Source organism: Trichosurus vulpecula, chromosome 6 (assembly GCF_011100635.1).
Source record: "Trichosurus vulpecula isolate mTriVul1 chromosome 6, mTriVul1.pri, whole genome shotgun sequence".
Lineage (NCBI taxonomy): Eukaryota > Metazoa > Chordata > Mammalia > Diprotodontia > Phalangeridae > Trichosurus > Trichosurus vulpecula.
In genome coordinates this window covers 227,129,220-227,149,135 of record NC_050578.1, presented here as the reverse complement: position 1 = coordinate 227,149,135, position 19,916 = coordinate 227,129,220, and the positions used below count along the sequence as shown (strand labels likewise).

The following is a 19,916-nucleotide window of genomic DNA, read 5'->3' as shown; positions in this document are numbered from 1 at the left end:
ATCCTTCTCTGTTTCCATTACTCCTTCCTGTTCCTACCACTTAAAATTATGTAATGACTTTTGAAGTGGGATTAGCCTTTGCAGCAGAAATAAAAGATTCTGTGTTCCTGAAAGTGAAGTTTGAAAATACACAAGAAGAAAGAACCAAGGGTTCTGACAATTGTTCTCTTAAGTAGCATCTTTAAAGAGAACATTCTGTTTCTTGGATCAAAATAGTGAGCAGCTTACAACAGTAAGTTTATGGCCATGCAAGGGTCCTGGGATTAGGAACCTCTCAAATTGTCTTTCTACTGAGGAATGAATGCTTGTAGCTATTCTTCATAAACTCAAAGTATCAGAATCTGATGCTTAAAAGCATAAATGTGTTGCTGTTAATGCCATTTTCCCTACAATATTGCTGTCACTAATCTTTCAATTTCCATTTAACTATAATTTTAAAAAAAGTAAAATAAGCCTTTTCTGTCTTATAACACATATAGTAAATATAGTTGGAGAATTTGGGGACCATAAGAAATCAGAACATATATTGTGCCCCAGAAGAAGGAAATAGGAAATTTAATTTTCTAGTACAACCATAGCCACGATTATTTTCTTGACAGTGTCAAATCCCTTCCTTTGTGAACTGAAATAAGCACCCATGGCATCAGTTTTTGCTGGAGCACCATATTTTGGAAATTACTTAGAGAGCATACTGAGGCAGGGGATCTTCAAGGGATCCTGGTCCAACTTAATTTCTCTAAGGACACCATGGAGAGGAAAGGCCTGCTGCAGCAGTTAGGAGCTGAATCTTGAAGGAGGACAAAGTTAGGATAGGCAGAAGTAGAGAGGGAGACCATTCTAGGAATGGGAGACAACAGCTGTTCACCAGTGGTATAGCTTGTGCCTTTCCCAGATCATGCGCTGTTATCATCACCTCTTTGGACGATGGCATTTCCATATTCTCTGCTGGAGACACCATCTCTGTTGATGCTACAGTTTCTTTAACTCTACTGTTTCTTTGGTCACTGCCTTTGACTCAGGACATCATTAAAAAAAATTCATTTAGGATCAAAGGATCATAAATCTACAACTGAAAGGGAATTCACAGCCCTCCTTCATTTTACTGATATGGAAACTGAGATCCTAGGAGACTGAGAATCAGCCCAAGGTCCCACAGGTAGTAAATACCGGAAGGTAGAATTTGAATCCAGTTCCTTTGACTCCAGAGATAGTGCACTTTCTGCTATACTACATCACCTATTGTCTTCCAGTATAGGACACTGTCAGTTTCTGGAAATACGAATCTTCCTTACTAGCTTACAATAAATAAGAAGGGAAGGACAAGTATGCAAATAATCTTGATAAGAGGACAAGTGAAATGAGCACAAAGTAATATAAGAAATTTGTGGGAGAGATAGTTTTGTCTGGGAGTGGCAGGGAAGACTTTATGAAGGAGGTAGCATCTGAATTCGTTCTTCAAAGGAGAGAGAAACTACAACAGATGGTGTGGAGGGAGAACTAGGTGAAGCAGAGTATGTGCCAAAGGCATGGATACTATGTCATCAGAAGAGGGGGCAGTGCTCGGTAGTTTAAGGTCAGAATTCGTCTAAGTTGAAATCTGAATGTGATTCATAAGCTAGTATTAGAAGGCTGAGAAGAAGGTAAAATGCTCTCTTACTTGACCCTAACTCTCAAATCCCATTTTAAAAATACAACAAATTATATATATATAGGAACCTCCCTCTGTGGATTGATTAACTGAGGTATTCTGTATTGAATCAAAAGTTGAAATAACTTTCTAAACTGTCTTCTTGCTCCCCAAATTATCTTAATTGCTTATCAATGTGCTTTGACATTTAAGAAGCATCCCAAATATGCTTTCATTTCAGGATCAAACACTAAAACATCCTAGTCAGTTTCAAACAACTTGCTATGAGAGTTGTTTTCTTTAATAATACCATCACTATCCAGTGGACTTGTAAAATGTGGCCACTGTAGACCATTAAATTTAAATTGCATTTTTACAGCTGCAAGTTTTTTTGAATGGAGACATGCTTTCTTTTTTTTTTAATTGTTTTTACTTATTTTTTTACATTAGTTTTTTAAAACGTTCCTTTTCTTCTCCTACCCAGTAATGTATGCTTTCTAACAAAGGTTTGTGGGGGTTTTTTCAAAAGAGGAAAAAAAAAGTTCAGCCAAACTAACTCTAGGTCTGACCATGAAATATTCCATACCCATAGTTTCCAACCATTATAATAAAAGGACAGAGATGTATTTTCTCATTTGTTCTTCACTTATGCAGTCTGAGGTTTTTATTCTTTTTATTTATATTGTTTTAATCATTGTTAATGTTATTTTCCTTGTTCTGCCTATTTTATTCGTCATCACTTCCCATAAGTCTCCCTATACTTTTCTGAATTCTTCCAAATCATTTCTTATAGCATAGTAATTTCCATTACATTCATGTTCCATAGCTAATCCATTCTTCCAATCAAAGAGAATCTATTTTGTTTATAGTTCTTTACTACTACAAAAAGGTGTGGCTGTACATATTGTGATATATATGGAACTTTTCTGTCTTTGGCCTTCTTTGAATGTATGCCTGGCACTGAGATTTCTGCAGATGGTCATTTTATAGTTACTTTGCTTAGCATAATTCTGGATTGCTCTCAGAGTGGTTTAGCCAGTTCACAGTAGTTTTTACATGTAATTAGGGGGAAAATAGAATATTAAATATCCAAAAAAAATTCAACAAGTAGGACTTCTGTGTCATATGACCAACAAGATGGCAGACTAAATGTTTTCTGTCTTCTTCAGAATCTCTCAAACCTCTTTAAAATAGAAATTATACATAGAGATAAAATAATTTCAGCTATCTTCACTAAGACTCAAAAAACAAAATATGATAAAAATTTTATGAACCAACTGCAGAGAAGGCCAAAATTTCCTAACCCCTAATGAGTATCATGCAACTCCCTCCCCCACATCGCCCAATCTGCTCCAGGCAACAGGGTTGCACAAGCTACCCACAGTCTTAAAAAATAATTTATTTCTACACCCTAACCTCCTTTCCCTCCTCCTGATGCAATGGAGAGCCAAACTAAAACAGCAGAAATTTGCTGTTTTGGCAGTACTCTGTGCCATAGCAAAGCTCTTCAGGATAGTAGAGAAACAGAGGGAAGAAGGTAGTACATATGTGTTAGTTGATAGAACTACACTCTACACTCTGACACCCTTTACCCTCCCCCTAATTTTATGAAGATCCAAAGTCCAAAGGGCAAAAATTTGCTCAAGTTGTGATAGTAACTTCATAGGACTCTGTGCCGGTGGGTTAGAGAACTGAGGAACAGAGGAAATGGGGCCAGACACATGTAGGGAACTATGCAGCATTCCACTAAAAGGCCCAGAATCAAGCTGAGGCCAGTTCTGTGCTCCCAGAAGTCACTTGAGACAGACACTTAAGGTTGGTGAACTGTAAATTGCCCAGCATGGTAGGAGGCTGAGATGATTTGAGATCCAACCGTAAAGGCAACTGCCTTCAGAGGGGAAGGAGTCAGAAACTGAGCAATAGGGAAAAATAAGATTGGGGTCGGAGGGACTAAAATCACTGAATATTTCAGGAAGAAAAAACCTCAAAAGCCTTGAGTATCATCAGATAAACAACAGGAAAGATACTAACAACAAGAAGAAATATGGGTTCTCGATCTAGTAAACAAGTTTAGGCATCTCTGAGTAAATACTACAAAACAAATGAAAATGATTCAAAATCTGATGAGATAGAGCACTCTGTGGATGTTGAAGAGATAATAGAACCACAGCAAAATATTCTTGGATGGTTTGAAACAGAAACAAAAATTGTGACAATATAATCTATGGCCTTCACAGGAATAATTATCAGAATAGAAAAATTTATATCCACAATGGTGTGTTATCAGAGAGGATAAATGATTATAAATGTAAATATGCTGAAGTGAAGAACAGCATATTCTCTTCTCAGAGACGAAGAGAAATAAAAAGCAATAACATTAAAAGAAAGCATGTTCTCCATACAAGCAAAACGTAATGATCTCAAAGACAGAATACATAGAGGCAAATTAAAGATTATATGTCTCCCAGAACCCAAGTTTAAAAACCTGAATACTACAATACAAGAAAACTTTCCAGAAATTCTGAACACAGAAAAGCAAACTGAAAATTGAAAAAATCATAGATCACCTCCAGGAAAAAAAAACCTGACTACAAATTCCAAGACATATAGTAGTTAAATTTAATAACTCCATTCAGAAATAACAAATCCTGCAAGTGACCAGGAGGAAGACCTTCAAAGACAAAGGAGAAAAAAAAATCAAAGTATAAGACTGTTCTGCCACCACCATAAAATGTAAGAGGGAATGAAATAATGTGTTCTAAAGAGCAATGGAGTTCAAGATACAGTGCATAGTGACCTAACCTACAAATCTGAGCCTAACTATAAATTGGAGATGTTGGCAATTCAATGGTACAAAGTCATTTGAAACATTTTTAGAAGAAAACCACATCTAGAGAAACTATATGCTTCATAAACACCTTGAACAACAGAAATACAAGAAGTATAAAGAAATATAGTAACAGAGGACAACAACAAAATAGCAACAGAGAGGTCATTAAGAGATTCCTTTCTAAATGTACTCAGGGAAACAAGGATGAAAGCAGAAGTCAAACACAAAAATGATGGCGGAGAAGCAGGCCTCAAATGTCATAGACTAAACCTCACAATACTTCATCTAAAAGTGAATCAGTGTTTGATTTTTTTTCTTGTTTTTGTTAGCTAAATTATAAAATGGGAGAAGAAATAAAAAGAGTAATCAAAATATATTATGCACAATTATATGCTGACAAAACTGAGAATACCTCCCAAAAATAGAAAATACGTCCAAAAATAGAAAATATAGAAATTAACAGAAAACTGAATAGAGATTTTAAATAACTCAATCTCAGAAAAGTAAATAAATCTAGCTGTGAAAAAAACTATCAAAGGAAGAAAAAACTTTAAGTAGTACTAATGAGTTCACAGGAGAATTATACCAAACTTAAAAAAAAATCACTATTTATACTGTGCAAATATTCTCAAAAACAAGAAAGGAAACACCCTGCTAGAATCCTTTTATAAGACAAAAATAGTCCTAATACCTAAATCAGGGAAGGACAAAACACAAAAGGAAAGCTATAGACCAATATCATTAATGAATATAATTTCAAAAATTTTAAACAGAATCCTGTCAAACAGACCTCAGTGATTTATCCAAGAAATCATTCATCACGATTAAGTTGGATATACCATGGGTACAAGGATGGCTAAACATTAGGAAAACAATCAACATAATTAATCAAAAATATCCATACCCACATGGTTATCTCAGTACATACAGAAAAAGAAAAGTCTTTGATGAAGTACAACACTTATTTATGCAAAAGAAAAAAAAACCTATAAAATATTGGCAGAGAGGAACCTTTTTTAATATCAAAAAATGTACTTAAAACCAAAAGCAAGTATCATATGTGATGGGGATGCACTAGAACTTTTTCCATTAAATAAAGGAGTAAAGCAAGAATGGATGCTCTCCACACTCTTATTCAACGTAGTTATGGAAATACTAGCAATGGCAGTAAGGCAGGAGAAAGAAAATAAAGGCATGAATGTAGATAAAGAGAAAATAAAACTATTCTTATTTGCTGCTGATATGATGGTATACTTGGGAAATCCTAGGGAATCAGCAAAGATACCAATCAAGACAATAAATAGTTACAGGGTTGCGGGCCTTAAAAATCACCTATATTTCTATGTAATAATAAAATCTAAGAAGCAATAATAGAAAAGCAAATCCCATTCCAAATAACTACCAAATGAATAAGGTATCTGGAGATCAGTCTACCAAAGCACACAAACAACTTGTATCGATTCAATTACAAAGGGCTCCTTAAATAAACAACAAATTGAATAGCTGGAGTAATAGTAAATGCTCATGCTAGGCTGCACCAGTATAATAGTGAGAGAGTCTCAGATATTTTCAAGCTATGAGGCCTGAGTCACTTGAGCTTCATCTGCTTCAGCTTCCTCAACTGTAAAATGGGAATCATGATAGCATTTACCTTTCAAGGCTGTTGTGAGGATCAAATGCCATAATATTTGTAAAGCATTTGGCACAGAGCCTGGCACATGGTGGACACTTAATAAATGCTTATTTTCTTCCTCCCTTCCTTCCCTCCTTCCTTCCTTCCTTTCCTCCTTCTTTCCTTTCCTTCTTTCCCTCCTTCCCTCCTTCCTTCCAACATCCTTTTTTCCATATCCTCACACTCTTCTCCTTCAATGAAGAGTATTTACTGTACAAATCATTCCCAAGGCTGCTTCTCTTTGTGGTTCATCTCAACTCTGCAGCTACTTTCTGGGCCTGCTCTGTTTGGCTCAGAATCTTTTTTTCTTTTTTAATTGCTTAAAATTATTTATTGGTTAGTTGGTCTGTTCATTTGTTTACGGTTTACACTCCCAACAAGTTTTAAAAGTACTTTATTGATTGATTGGTTGCTTGCTTGGTTTATTTATGATTTACAGGCCCAATTTCTTGTTCTTGTTGTTCAGTCTTTCAGTCATGTCTGACTCTTTGTGACCCTGTGAAACGTAGAATATTGTCTGTGGGACTTTCTTGGCAAAGTTTTGCCTTTTCCTTCTCCAGTGGATCACTTTTGTCAGAATTCTCCAGTATGAGTTATCCTTCTAGAGTAAACTAAGCTACACAAGGCTCTGCCACAACAAGGCAATGATCCAGGAGGGATACCAATTAGTTATATACAAAAGCATTAGTCATGTTGTTTGGTTTTTATTTTAAAGGCAGTAGAGAGGGATTGAAGGAACCACAATGAAAGTTTTTCAGTGTGAGGTGGAAAGGAAAAGGACCATGTTCTGATCAGAACTGTAATCTGAAATAAAAAAAAAAAGAATTGTAATCTGACAGCTGCATTCAGAATGAATTGGAACAGGAATGATTGCATGGAGAACACTCAGTTAGAAGGCTCCAAGAAAGAGATTCTAAGGTCTTTAACCCAACTGGTGGCTATGGAAAAGGGAAAGTATTTCCATCAATACTTTTTAATGAGGGTGGTTCCATTTTTTCAAAGAGCTCATTTGCATTTGTCCTTATTAAGTCCATATCTGAATCTTATCTCTTTTGTGACCACTACTACTACACATGTTTCAAAACCAAACTCTCTGGGGCAGCTAGGTGGCACGGTGAGTAGAGCACTGGCCCTGGAGTCAGGAGGACCTGAATTCAAATCTGGCCTCAGACACTTGACACACTTACTACTTGTGTGACCTTGGAAAGTCACTTAGCCCAAATTGCCCTGCCTAGCCCCCTCAAAAAAAAAAAAACTCTTATCTTCTGCCTCATTTAATCTGCCAATACCCCAGGCCTCTAAAGAAGGAAGCATCATTATTTTCATGTACTTTTTTTTTAGTAACATTGGTTATCACTATTCAGAAACATATGCTGGATTGTGGAAATTAAGTTCCAGAAAGCATAATAGAGAGTATCCAGACTATAACAAAATAATGACTGTTATGCTGATTTGAAGGATATAGACAAACCCAACTGACCATTTGAAAAAAGCAGCAGATTCATTGGCTTTCTGCCACTTACAGCTGTACTACATATTTTCCCACAATGATTCCAAGAGCACTGATCTCTCCTTCTTGTCATTTTAATCTCTCTGTTCTTTAGTGGTAATGTGTTTGAGGTATGTACGTGCATGTGGTAAAACTGCGTTCTTCTCTTTTCAGGAATCCAAAATGTCCTCAGCCTCTTTTGTGCCGTACTCACAGAAAACAAGGTTCTCTTTCATTCCACCAGTTTCCAGAGACTTAGTGATGCTTGCAGAGCACTAGAGTCTTTAATGTTTCCTCTTAAATATAGGTGAGCTTGTATTAACTGGCCCCAAAATTTATTCTCAGTTTATATATTCTTACTGACTATAAAGTCTGTGAAGGGAGTTCAGCTAAATGGTATAATTAAATCTGAACCACTTACATGTGTCTCACTAAAGGTTATGCAACAAACTGACTCATAATTTTGATCACTGTCACTGAAAATTCTAGGCCACTTTGGAGAAATTATAAAGAAAAATATACACAAAGTGAAAAAGAAAATATACTTAATGTGATTTTTCAAATATTATTCCTAGTTATCCTTATATCCCTATTCTTCCGGCTCAATTATTGGAAGTTCTGAGTTCACCAACACCTTTCATTATTGGAGTTCATTCTATCTTTCGTACTGAAGTCCATGAACTTGTAAGTATTCACTTTTACAATTACTATTGTTATTAAAATATTATGCCGTATCTATTTGTTTTCAGCGATACCTTTAATGTAGTGTTAGGGCGTTCCTAAGTTTAATTCTCAATAAAAAAGTGATAAGAAAGGACGCTAGGATCCACTTGAACTTATAACTCTATTGCCTTACACCAACTAGAATCAGTTCTACTGGAAATAAGTCTATTAATTTAAGTAATTTCTTCTCTCATAGAATAAGTTTATGGTATAATAAAATTGATATCTTGTTATCTATATCACATTTGAGTAAAGATCACAACCTCCATTAGATCCATCAAGAAAGATGGATTTGAAGTTCCTTGGCTAACTTCCTAAAGCTTACTTACTCTAATGCACAAACCCTAGGACGTAGTGAACACTTTGTATGCGCTTGTCGCCTCCCCGCCTGAGAAGAGACGCCTGCCTGTCTTCATTGGAAGTCATTACTATTTGTCAGGAAATAGTGATTTGATTGAATCTTGCAAGTGATATTAACGGAGACGGAGTAGCAATAGCAGATAACAGAGAGAAAGTAGCTCAACTCCTATTTTGCATCTTTCCGGGATTTCGAAGGTTCTGTCAAGACTTTCTTGCTGGAAAAGGGCCCTCGTACCATCTTTATCTTAAAAGTTCTTTGTGAAACTATACAACAGAAAGAGCCAAATTTAAAGCTTTATCTTTGATCAACAAAGATTTCCTTTCAAGATGTAACTTTCATATTAAGTTTGTAAATGATGCAATTATAAAAGCAGGTGGCAAAAAAACTAGGAAGACTAATCAATGTTTTAGAAATGAAAATTCAGAAAGATTTTGATAGGCTCGAATGTGGAGGAAAAACTAATAATGAAACTTATTCTTTGATACTTCACTGGATCCACAATCTCATCAATGCAAGTACTCCCTCCACCAATAGAGACTGCAAGGAGCCTGGCTGGTCATTGAGTGGTGCATACATCTTGTCTCTAGTACTGTACCCTACATCTTTCTGGCTTGGGTGAACCTGCAGAACCTTGGACTCTGTTAGCATAGCCCTCAAGAATCCAGGGTCCTTACCATGCTACAGTGAGACTCCAGAGTAGGACTTTTGTGGAGTATCTTTACATGAGGTTATCAAAATACCAGTTTGATTAATGTTAACCTAAAATACTTGAAAATTCTGTTTTCTTAATTAGGTAAATAGATTCCTTTTCTATCTCATTTATACTGCTCCATGTGCTTATTAGCAGGATATCCAGGATATTGGTCTAATTGATTAGTAATCTTGAATAATGAAGTCCAATTGAATAAATTTTCTAGTACATGAATTTATATTTTTACATTAACATCTGATCAGTTTCAGTTTGGGTTTGTTTTTGTTTCCTCCAGTTAGATGTAATCATTGCTGATTTGGATGGAGGCACTATTAAAATCCCTGAATGTATTCACCTGTCTCCACTCCCAGAACCACTGTTACATCAGACACAAACGGCCCTTTCTCTGGTATGTTATATTTTTAATGGTGATTTTGTTTGCAAAATCAGTGCAGAAATCAAATAGTTGGGAAGGTAATGGCATTGGATACCTCTTTGGTTGAACACTATGGCTTCCAGATTCTGAATTAATATTAGTAGGTGAATAATTGTGTAACACAACATGCCACAGTGGCTAGAATTGCTCTTTGGGATACCTGGATACAAGTCCAGCCTCAGACCCTTACTGTGATCCCAAGCAAACCACTTCTTTCTGAACCATAGGTTCCCCATCTGTCAGCAAGGATAATAATCACATATACCTCACAGGAATACTGTGGGGATCAAATCAGATAATATCCTGTATGTAAACACTCCTCACCCAGCACATCCAGTCTGTTGCCGAGTCTTGTCATTTCAATCTCCACAGTTTTTCTCGTACCTGGCAATTTTCTCTGTTCACATCCTCGTCCAGCCCTAGGCACTTCTCCCCTGGATTCTTGCAGAGGCTGTCTACTTTGTCTTCCTGCCTCAGTCTCTCTCCTCTCCAACTGACTATCCATACAGCTGCCTCAAGCACAAGGCCCACCGTGTTTTTTCTGTACTCTATAAGCTCTCGGGGCTCCAGAGTCCAGTGTAGGCTCCTCTCTTTAACATTTAATTCTCTTCACAGCCTGGCTCCAACTTTGCCTCCTAGCCTTATTGTATACACCTGCCCTCCATCCCCTTCTGTCACATAGTCACAATGGCATTCTTTCTGTCATCCCCTTTGCCAGTCCATCTCCTCCTTCTGTGCCTTTGCCTCAGCTGTCTCTCCTGCCTGCAGGACCCTTCTTCTGTTTCACCTCAGAGAACTTCTATTTTTCTTCCCAGCTCAGCTCCAGCATTACCTTCTCCATGAAGACTATCCTGATCCCTCCAGTGCATGGGGCTCCTCTCCACCCACACTTGAAAAAAATGACTTCTCTGCCTTATGTCTGCACCTCTGTGTGCATGTCTTCTCCCTCAATCAGGTGTGACATCCTTGGGCAGGGGACAGGGTCTGTTGTATTTTTGTCTTGATGTTCCCAGCATCCATCACAGTGCCTGGCATTTAAGAAATGCTAGGTGATGGATTTTGATTTTTTTTCCCCCAATCGTAAAGCACTATGTAAATGTGCTCTTATTTTGTGTCAGTTTTCTTAGCTGTATTTGTCAAGTGTAGGTTCTCTTCTCCCTCACCCTAGAGATGGCTACCATTAGACACAAATAGGTATGTGTATGTAAAATTATTCTCTATGTACTTCTGTTTATCAGTTCTTTCTTTGGATGCAAATAGCATCTTTCATGTTATGTCCTTTATAGTTGATTTGGGTATTTATAATAGAATTATTTTATTCACTCAAAGTTGTTCTTGTTCTCTTGGTTATGCTCATTTCACTGTTCATTATTTTCTGCAAGGCTTTCCATGTTTTTCTAACATCAACCAGCTTACCGTTTCTTATAGCACAGTAATATTTCATCACAATCATATATCACAACTTGTTCAGCCATTCTCCACTTGATGGTCATCCCTACAATTTCCAGTTCTTTGCCACCACAGAGAAAGCTACTATAAACATTTTAGAACATATAGGTTATTTTCCTTTATCCCTGATCATCTTTGGAAATAGACCAAGTAGTGGTATTGCTAGGTCAAAGGGTAGTTTAATAACTCTTTGAACATAATTCCAGATTGCTCTCCAAAATGGTTGAGGACATCTTAACAGAGCTTAGAGAGCTTGATTATTCATTTATCCTTCATGTCAAATGGATTATCATCCTTTATCATCTTTGCTAATTATTTCAGTTTCTGAAACAGGTAATCACTGTGCCCAAAGGGGCAAAGGTTTTGTGTGAGTCGTCTGAGTGACTCAGCTCTTGTTAAATTTTGAAGACTTCTCAGCTAGCAAGATGGTGCCTATTGATGAAATTTCATTATTTTCTCTGTATACAGAAAACTATTTCCACAGTATTGGGACTATTTGTTTATTAAAATATATTTATTTTAGATTTTGCACCCAGATCTAGAAGTGGCAGATTATGCATTTCCTCCACCACGGACAGCTCTATCACACTCAAAAATGCTAGTAAGTTTATCTTTTAATTTTAATTTTTTTGTGATAATTTTTAAAAGATACTTTTTCTTGAAAATATTTAAGGAATTATGATCTCACCTCCCTTAATTTCAACCAGATAACCATCACAGTGTTCTCTCACAGGGCAGCTAGAAGAAAAACACTAGCCTAGGAGTCAGAAGCCCTGACCAATGGCTATAATAGGTTGGGTTGTGATTTTTGGCATGTTATTTTTAAGCCTCAGTTGCTTTCTCTAGATAAATATCTAAGATCTCTGCTAGTTCTAAAATTCCCATGATTATTGCACATATATAATTGTATCAGATTGTTTACTGTCTCAGGAACGGGGGAGGTGAGGGTAGGATAGAATTTGGACCTTAAAACTTAAATGTGGGGGAAAATAAAATACTATTTTTAAAAATTCCATGATTATGAAAATGTAATTTACCAAAAAAGAGTCTTGGTCATCACTTCATTAACATAGGAGAAGTTAGTCATTTCATAGAGGAACTTTGACAGAATCTCTCAGTTTTTTAGATATAATATACTTTTTATTTCTAGAATTAATTTAGGATTGGAAGTTTTTAGTGTTGTTATTGGATACAAGTTGAAGGAAGAGGGGTATTCCTTTAGCCCAGAGACAAGGGAAAGAATGATGGAGCTTCTGTTTAATGGAGAATGGAGGTATAATCAGTGGGTGGAAGATGCCGGGAACCAGAATGGAAGGAGGGGCTATCTCTCCGGACTGTGAGTTGCCATCTTGGAAATGCTGAGCAGAGACTAAACCACCTCTTAGAGCTGCTACATGGGGAACCCTGCATGGGTGGCAGAGGAGACCGGATGATTCCCAGGTCCCTTCCCACTCGTTGATTCTCTTTTTTTGTTGTTCCAATAAACCCTAACGTTTCTCCCTTTTTGTTTTCAGGATAAAGAGGTGCGGGCAGTTTTCCTTAGATTATTTGCACAGCTTTTCCAAGGCTACAGGTCTTGCCTACAGCTTATCAGAATCCATGCAGAGCCAGTCATACACTTTCATAAGGTAACTAACATTAACAAACCTTTCAGCCTGTGAAAAGAAAGTGAATTGCTCCCCTTTTAGAGATAACCAGGGGACAGTTAAATGTAAGATAATACAAGAAACAGGCAGTACAATATAGTGAGGATATTTGACCACAAATCAAGTGGACTTGAGTTCTCATACTTCTGCCATTGGCTACTTGTGATCTTGGTTAAGTGATTCTCTGGACCACAGCTTCCTCTTCTGTAGAACAAGAGAGTTTGGACCGTGATGTGTGGGAAATGATTCATTTGTACTCCTACTCCATTCAATCAGTATTAATCAGTTCAGTGTGATTCTATAAGGGGCAATGATTATTAGCAATTATTAGTCATATACTCATCTAGTAATATATATTTAGTCAGTCATCTAACAATCAGTACAGGAAAAACATGTACCAATACGTATTTTATATAAGTCATACAGAGATAATTAGGTAAAATAAGTCCTTATAGTAGGCCTTTGTAGTAGGCCTTAAACTTTAATCCAGCATTCAGAACCACTTGTTTGCCAGTTATGAAACTCACTTGGGCACCCATAAGAATGCTGCCAAAGGTACCTCTACCCTGTTTTGCTCAAATTTTATGTCCATGCCTGGGTAGCATAATAAGTAAAGTCTCCCAATTTGTACTTCTGGACTACCCTCTCTGATCTGACATGAGAAGGTGAACATCTTATGACCACTTAATCATTGGAGATGACCTTTGCCTTACCCATCTTGTGACACCCCCCCCCCCCCACATACACACACCCAGATGCATCATTTCTGGCCCTCCTAGAGGGTCAAAATCAAGGTCTATCAACCAATGAGATTTTGTATTTTACTGTGCCTCTTTTGTGTGTTTGGGTATCAAGCCCCACAAAAATAAGGCCCTGTGGAAAGGAGGCATCTCAGATCATGAGGAAGATCTGAGGTCCGCTTCAGTAGAGGGAACCACAGACCCTTTAATAAAGTGCTGTTGGCCTGGAGCTCTGCCTCGGTGGTTTTTCTTGCAGATTGCACAATTTTGGACCCCACAGATGTTAATACCAAAAAAATTCAGTAATAGTTACATAGCCATTATGATTTAGAAGGCATTTATGGACTTCACCCCATTCAGTGCTTTCAGCAGCCTTGTGTGGCAGGTTGTGTCACAAGGATCCTCATCTCTATCTTAGCCGTGATCCCTGCAACCCCATCAGCTCGGACGTGTTGTCATTCCATGCCTTAGTGTGCTCCAAAGTTATCAGACCTCTGCAATGGTCAGGACTTACTTCCTTTTCATGGATATTATCCAGTCCTAATTTTTAATAACCATGTTTCCATTTTTAATCATAGTACAATTTTTTTTTCATTTGGTATTTTATTTCAAATAATCATAGCTCACATTCTGTAGCATTTTCGTGTCACTAAGGTGTTTTCCTCTTAAAAACACTGTGTCCTTGAACAGTGCCACAAAAGCCATCATACTTTTTATCTTTTTGGATCCTTATAACAAACGTGCCAGAGAATGGTTCAGCTGGTATGTTCCCCATTTTGCAGGATTACTGAATGAATCATTTATTAAGCATTTACTATGTGGGAAATGCTGTGCTCAGTGCTGGGGATACAAATAGAAAGGCAAGAAAGTCCCTGCTGCTCTCAAAGAGATTATATTCTAATGGAGGTGACATTTATGAAGGTTTCAGGGGCAGGTGAGATGGAAAGGTCTCACAGACCTTAGGTTCAAGCGGCAATGCAGATGGTAATGCCGCTTCTTTCATGACATTTCTACTGATAAAATCATATCAGTTTTTGATGGTGAACCTTTTGACAATACCAAGGATTTTGGTGGCAAGAACTTTCTTTTCAGGGCCTTCAGTAGCTGTGACTGGGCCTTAAGGTGCATCTTTCAGGGATTGCTGCTCAGGATGATGACTGAGGGCACTAGGCTGGAAGCCCTGCTGTTTCCTAAGGCTTTGGAGTGGGTCCCATGCTGGGTCCATCAGGGGGTGAAGGGAGACAGTGGTCAGGGTGGTGGTGGTTATTTGATTCACCTGGCCTCTGCTGCCTCCTGTCTCTCCCTCAGGGGGCCTGGCTACTCCAGCTAGTCTGGCTGGTCTGCCCTATGGGTGGCATTTGGTGAAACTATATTTTATAAAAGGACTTGCCTTTAATCACCTAGCTAGTAAATGGCCATGTCAGGTTCTTCTAACTTTGAGTCCAGTGTTCTTCCACAATACCACACTGCCTCTGAAATAGCATTTTGGGGATCACAACATAATGTGTAGCAACCCTATCAAATGTTCTTTAAAATGGTAGTGCTTTCTCATGAATTGAAGAAATTTGATAGTTTTGTTCTTTATTTTATATTTACATTTTGTCCATGTGTACCTTAGGAAGTTATTAATTGGTCTCTCCATTTCATATTTTTTATTCTACAGACAGCTTTCTTAGGACAGCGTGGTTTGGTTGAAAACGATTTCCTCATTAAAGTGCTTAATGGAATGGCATTTGCAGGCTTTGTGTCAGACAGAGGACCTCCATACAGATCCTGTGATCTCTTTGATGAGGTATGAATTGTCTTAACCTGAGGTCCACAGATTCCCCATTCAATTAGGAATTTTTTTTAAAACCATTGTTCTGAGAAGGGGTTCATAGACTTCACCAGATTTCCAAAGGGGTCTGTGATACAAAAATGGTTAAGAGCCCCTGATCTAATATGTCATATTTTTTTACAGAATGAGTATAACAGGTGAAAAGGGGATTTTTTTCTAAAATCTTCAGTCTAGTAAAAATAATTGCTGTAAGTAAATTAAAAAAATTATTCAGTATCTTGAGAAGGAAGTATATGACACAGTAAATATAAAGCTGCCTCAGTCAGGAAACCCTGGGTTAAAACCCCAACTTGATACCTGCTGGTTATGTGACCAAGTCATCTGGCCTTTCTTCTGACTATAAATTGCAGAGCAGCTTCTAATCTGCGTGGGTGGAGGTAGATTCCTACACCAATGAAATCACAGATCTAGATAAAACAAAATCATAAACCCTGAAGAGTTTTTACTATACATCTTGAGCATAATTTAATTTATTTTCATTTTAATTATCTGGGGAGTTTATATGACTGTTTAGTAATGAAGTATGTATTAGGAGCAATAGACACATGTTGCCATTGGGACTAATGATTTTTCATAAAAATAAATAAAAATTTAAAATTATTTGGTATAATTTTGCTTTAAATTTTAGAGCAATTTTAATACATGACCAGAACTTTTGATTTAGAAGGTCATAATAAAGTGATGATGTTACCAGCCTTTTTGGAGTGAAATTACATATTGGTATGTAATTGGTATGTAACCAACAAACTTCTAGGTGGAATCTCCTAAGCTGGAAGATCTTAGGTTCATCTACGCGGCACCCTTGTTTGTTATTCAGCAATAGCTACAATGCATTCAGTTCTTTCTTATCGAGCTCATTCCTCTAAGAGCTACTGGGGAGCCCTAAATGAAAGGATAGATCCTCTCTCAGGCTCCAGGTTTATCTCTTAAATGGTAACTTGCAACAGACCCAGTACATCATCATAACACTGTTTGATATCAGGATCCCCACTATACTAGGAGATCCAGAGAGCAGCCTCAGGTACATTGGATGGATTCCTTAGACGATTCTTTGGGAAGATATGGATGAGAATCATAACTTTAGAGTTGGAGGAAAGCTCAGCAGCCCATCCATCCTTGGAAGAGAAAATCAGCCACCAGGCATGTGACAAATGGTCATCCAGAAGCCCCCTGCCTCCTGAAGCAGCCCCCTCCTCTTTGTGGGAGGTCTCGTGGTTTACTAGTGATTCTCATTTGTCTTCCCATGACTTTGACCCATCATGGTCCAGGGCAAAGCTTTGAGCCAGGCTCAGATATCTGTCCCTTGCTGCCGGTATGACTGGGGCAAGTCCCTGAATCTCCCTAGGCTTTAGCTTCCTGTTTATAATTCAGTACAGCCCATATCTATTGTATACCTGTTATATACAGGCTATACACTAGGCAGTGAATGGAAATGCAAAGAGAAATAAAACAGGTCCTTCCTTTAAAGAACTTAGATCTGGTAGAGAGGAAATGAGAGATGTATACAAATAAATGTGATATGTTAATATAATATGAAGTAGAGGGCAAAACTGAACAAGGGCTAAAGTTTTATGAAGTTCCTAAGAGGGAGGATTTATTTCTCGCTGAGGAGATCCAAAACATGCCTCTCACCAGTTTCTAAAATAAGTACAAATTTAATTTTGAATGGCCATAGTTTGGAGGAGAAGAGATGAGAATTATAAGATGTTATACTGTTTTTCTGGAAGATTTTGAGGGTTAATGAAAATCTTCACATATTGGGGAAATGTTTAGACCTTTTAAATTCTAAGTGTTACCAGTCTTGTCAGTTTGGGGATAGGCAAGGCTCCTGTGGGCCCCAGAAATATCTTTAACAGGAAGCAATATTCTACATCATTAGAGAATGACCAAAGCCTGAATAACAACCACAATACAAAGTGGGGTAGGCTTTTAGCATCATAGCTTTATGCTTGCATTTAAATTTGTAAATAATATGAAATTTTTGTACATTTTAATAATGTAGCAAATAGATGTTGTGTGTTGAAATTGGGTCATTGGCTTTTGTTTCCTCAGTTGGTAGCCTTTGAAGTGGAGCGAATTAAAGTTGAAGAGAGTAACCCTTTGAAAATGATAAAGCATATCAGAGAACTTGCAGAGCAGCTATTCAAAAACGTAAGTTATATTCACGTCAATTTAGTCAAGTCAGGAATGTTAACGGTAACAAATGGGGTGATTTATTGTGTACAAAATTGAAAAGCAGCCTCCTGGTGATAATCTTTTTGCTCTGGTTTAAAGCTGTGGGACTATAAATTGCATGGTTTTACAGATGGTACTCTACAACCTACACTGAAATAGCTCACATTTTTTAGACTCATTTTCCTGTCAATCACAGCATTATGAAAACTCCTAGTTAAAACCCTTTAGTTTGCCCTTTGTCTCTATTGTACTTAAGTGGATTTGATCTGTGTTTTCGCTTTTCCTGAGAGAGTATTGAGTATGCACATTACATAGGTATCGAACTCATTTTGGAGCCATAACCACATTAATGTAGACTTAGCTTTTTTTTTTCCTTTTATTGCTGTTTTTGGTAATTCATCGATCATCCTATCTACCAACAAATGCCTCCTGCCATGCCTTCCCTCCAGCATACGTTCAGCTCCTTTAATGTTTGGGCAGCCCTATGTCTACTTCAGGAATTCTTTGGTGGGTTAAAACTGCTATATAAGTAGTAGCTTTTTAAACCCACTAGTGATCATCATTTTGAGAGTAAATGTTGTTCATTTCATATACTACTATAGTCTTGAATTTCTTTATTATGGTCTTTGAGATGTTCTAGTTTTAGCGTAGCTCTTCGATGTAGGGGCTACTATACAAAATATAGGGTTTTCATTGTAACAGGTTTAGTCAGACAGCTTGCTCTAAAGTGCTCTGCCATCTGAATTTCAAAGAAATATATGACATAAAGAGATATTTAACATGATGAAAATTATATTCTCAAAAGTTGGGTGTCAAGTTGGATGTCAACATGATGAAAATCAGTTAGTTGGTTGCTATTTAGGCTTCCAGTATAGGTATGTGCCAGGATTTCTAGAACGATATAGGAGGAAATGTGAGTAAGAGAGGAGAGATGACTGGGAGAGTTTCTTAATCTGTCTTAAGCTGTATGGCATCTGGCATCTAGGCAGGACTGGTCCTAGGCCAGACTTAGATAAAGGGAATCGTGGTTACCAGCAGGGCTTAAGTAATGGATAATTGATGCAGGTGTAGAAGATCCTGGTTATTCTTTTTAATTTAATATGTTTTTAAAAAATACGGTACATTTAAAAATTTTATTGATGTCTTATTTTTACATTACCAACATTTACCAATGTATACCTTCCTATATCTCTCCCCAGAGATAAGAGAAGGGAAAAAAAATTTAAACTAAACAGATGAGGTGGGTGGAGCCAAGATAATGGATTAGGGGCAGCCAAACAGCTGAACTCTCCCAACATTCCCTTCCAAACAACTTTAAAATAATACCTCAAATCAAATTTTGGAGTGGCAGAACCAACAAAATGTCAGGGTGAAACATTTTTCCAGCCTAAGAATACTTAATAAGTTGGCAGGAGTGGGGCAGAGCCAGGATGGCAGAGTAAAGGCAAGGACTCTCCTGAGCTCTCCTGAATTCCCCTCCAAACAAAAATAATGCCTCAAAATGAATTCTGAAGTGGGAAAACCAACAAAAGAACAGGATGAAACAATTTTCTAGCCCAAGATAATGTAGAAGGTCAACAAGAAAGGTCTGTCTTACTGGGGTGGGAGTAGAACACAATCCAGTATAGGCAGCACTCTTACAAGCCACCAGCAGACCTTGGGGGTGACAGAATTAGGTACAATGGCTTCCAGAGCTCTCAGCCCACAGATTATAAGGGGGTCAGAAAACTTGTCAGAAGGAGATTATAGGAGACCCTTTGCTGGCATAGGGTGCAAGACTCTGTTGCATTGCCCATGTGGTCCTGGGTCATAGTCCCAGGGTGAGGAGGAGGACTAGAAAGAGACGCTGGTTACACTCCCAGGGTGGAAAAGAATGCTTGTGGTTGCTCACAGACCATGAGAGTATTGACCACACATCTCCTCACCCTGGAAGAACTGAAACTTACAGACCCCCCCCAGGACTAGCTCTGAACACAGTAGCATGAAAAACCTGAAGCCTGGGGCAGTGCCCTCTCCACCCTGGGAGGAGAGCCCAACTTTAATGTAGTTAATAGTCAAGATAAAGGCTGCAAAATGAGCAAACATCAAAAAAGAACCTGACCATACAAAGTCACCATGGTGACTGGGAGGATCAAATCACAGACTCAGAAAATGAAACCAGAGCAGCGGTGTACAAAGCCTCAAAGAAAAGTTGTGAATTGGTCTCAAGCCATGGAAAAGCTCAGAAAGGATTTTTAAAA

The 19,916-nt window shown here is 37.7% G+C and overlaps 1 protein-coding gene across 2 annotated transcripts in view; it reads left to right on the top strand.

The window, feature by feature from the left end:
* Window positions 1-19,916, top strand: part of SBF2 (SET binding factor 2) — a 509,481-nt gene that overhangs the window by 241,365 nt on the left and 248,200 nt on the right. For both annotated transcript variants that reach the window (XM_036762802.1, XM_036762803.1), the window contains exons 7-13: window positions 7,793-7,925; window positions 8,194-8,302; window positions 9,689-9,802; window positions 11,802-11,879; window positions 12,793-12,906; window positions 15,328-15,456; window positions 17,554-17,652. In XM_036762802.1, coding sequence (XP_036618697.1) covers window positions 7,793-7,925; window positions 8,194-8,302; window positions 9,689-9,802; window positions 11,802-11,879; window positions 12,793-12,906; window positions 15,328-15,456; window positions 17,554-17,652 — 776 coding nt within the window. The remainder of the gene's footprint in view (window positions 1-7,792; window positions 7,926-8,193; window positions 8,303-9,688; window positions 9,803-11,801; window positions 11,880-12,792; window positions 12,907-15,327; window positions 15,457-17,553; window positions 17,653-19,916) is intronic.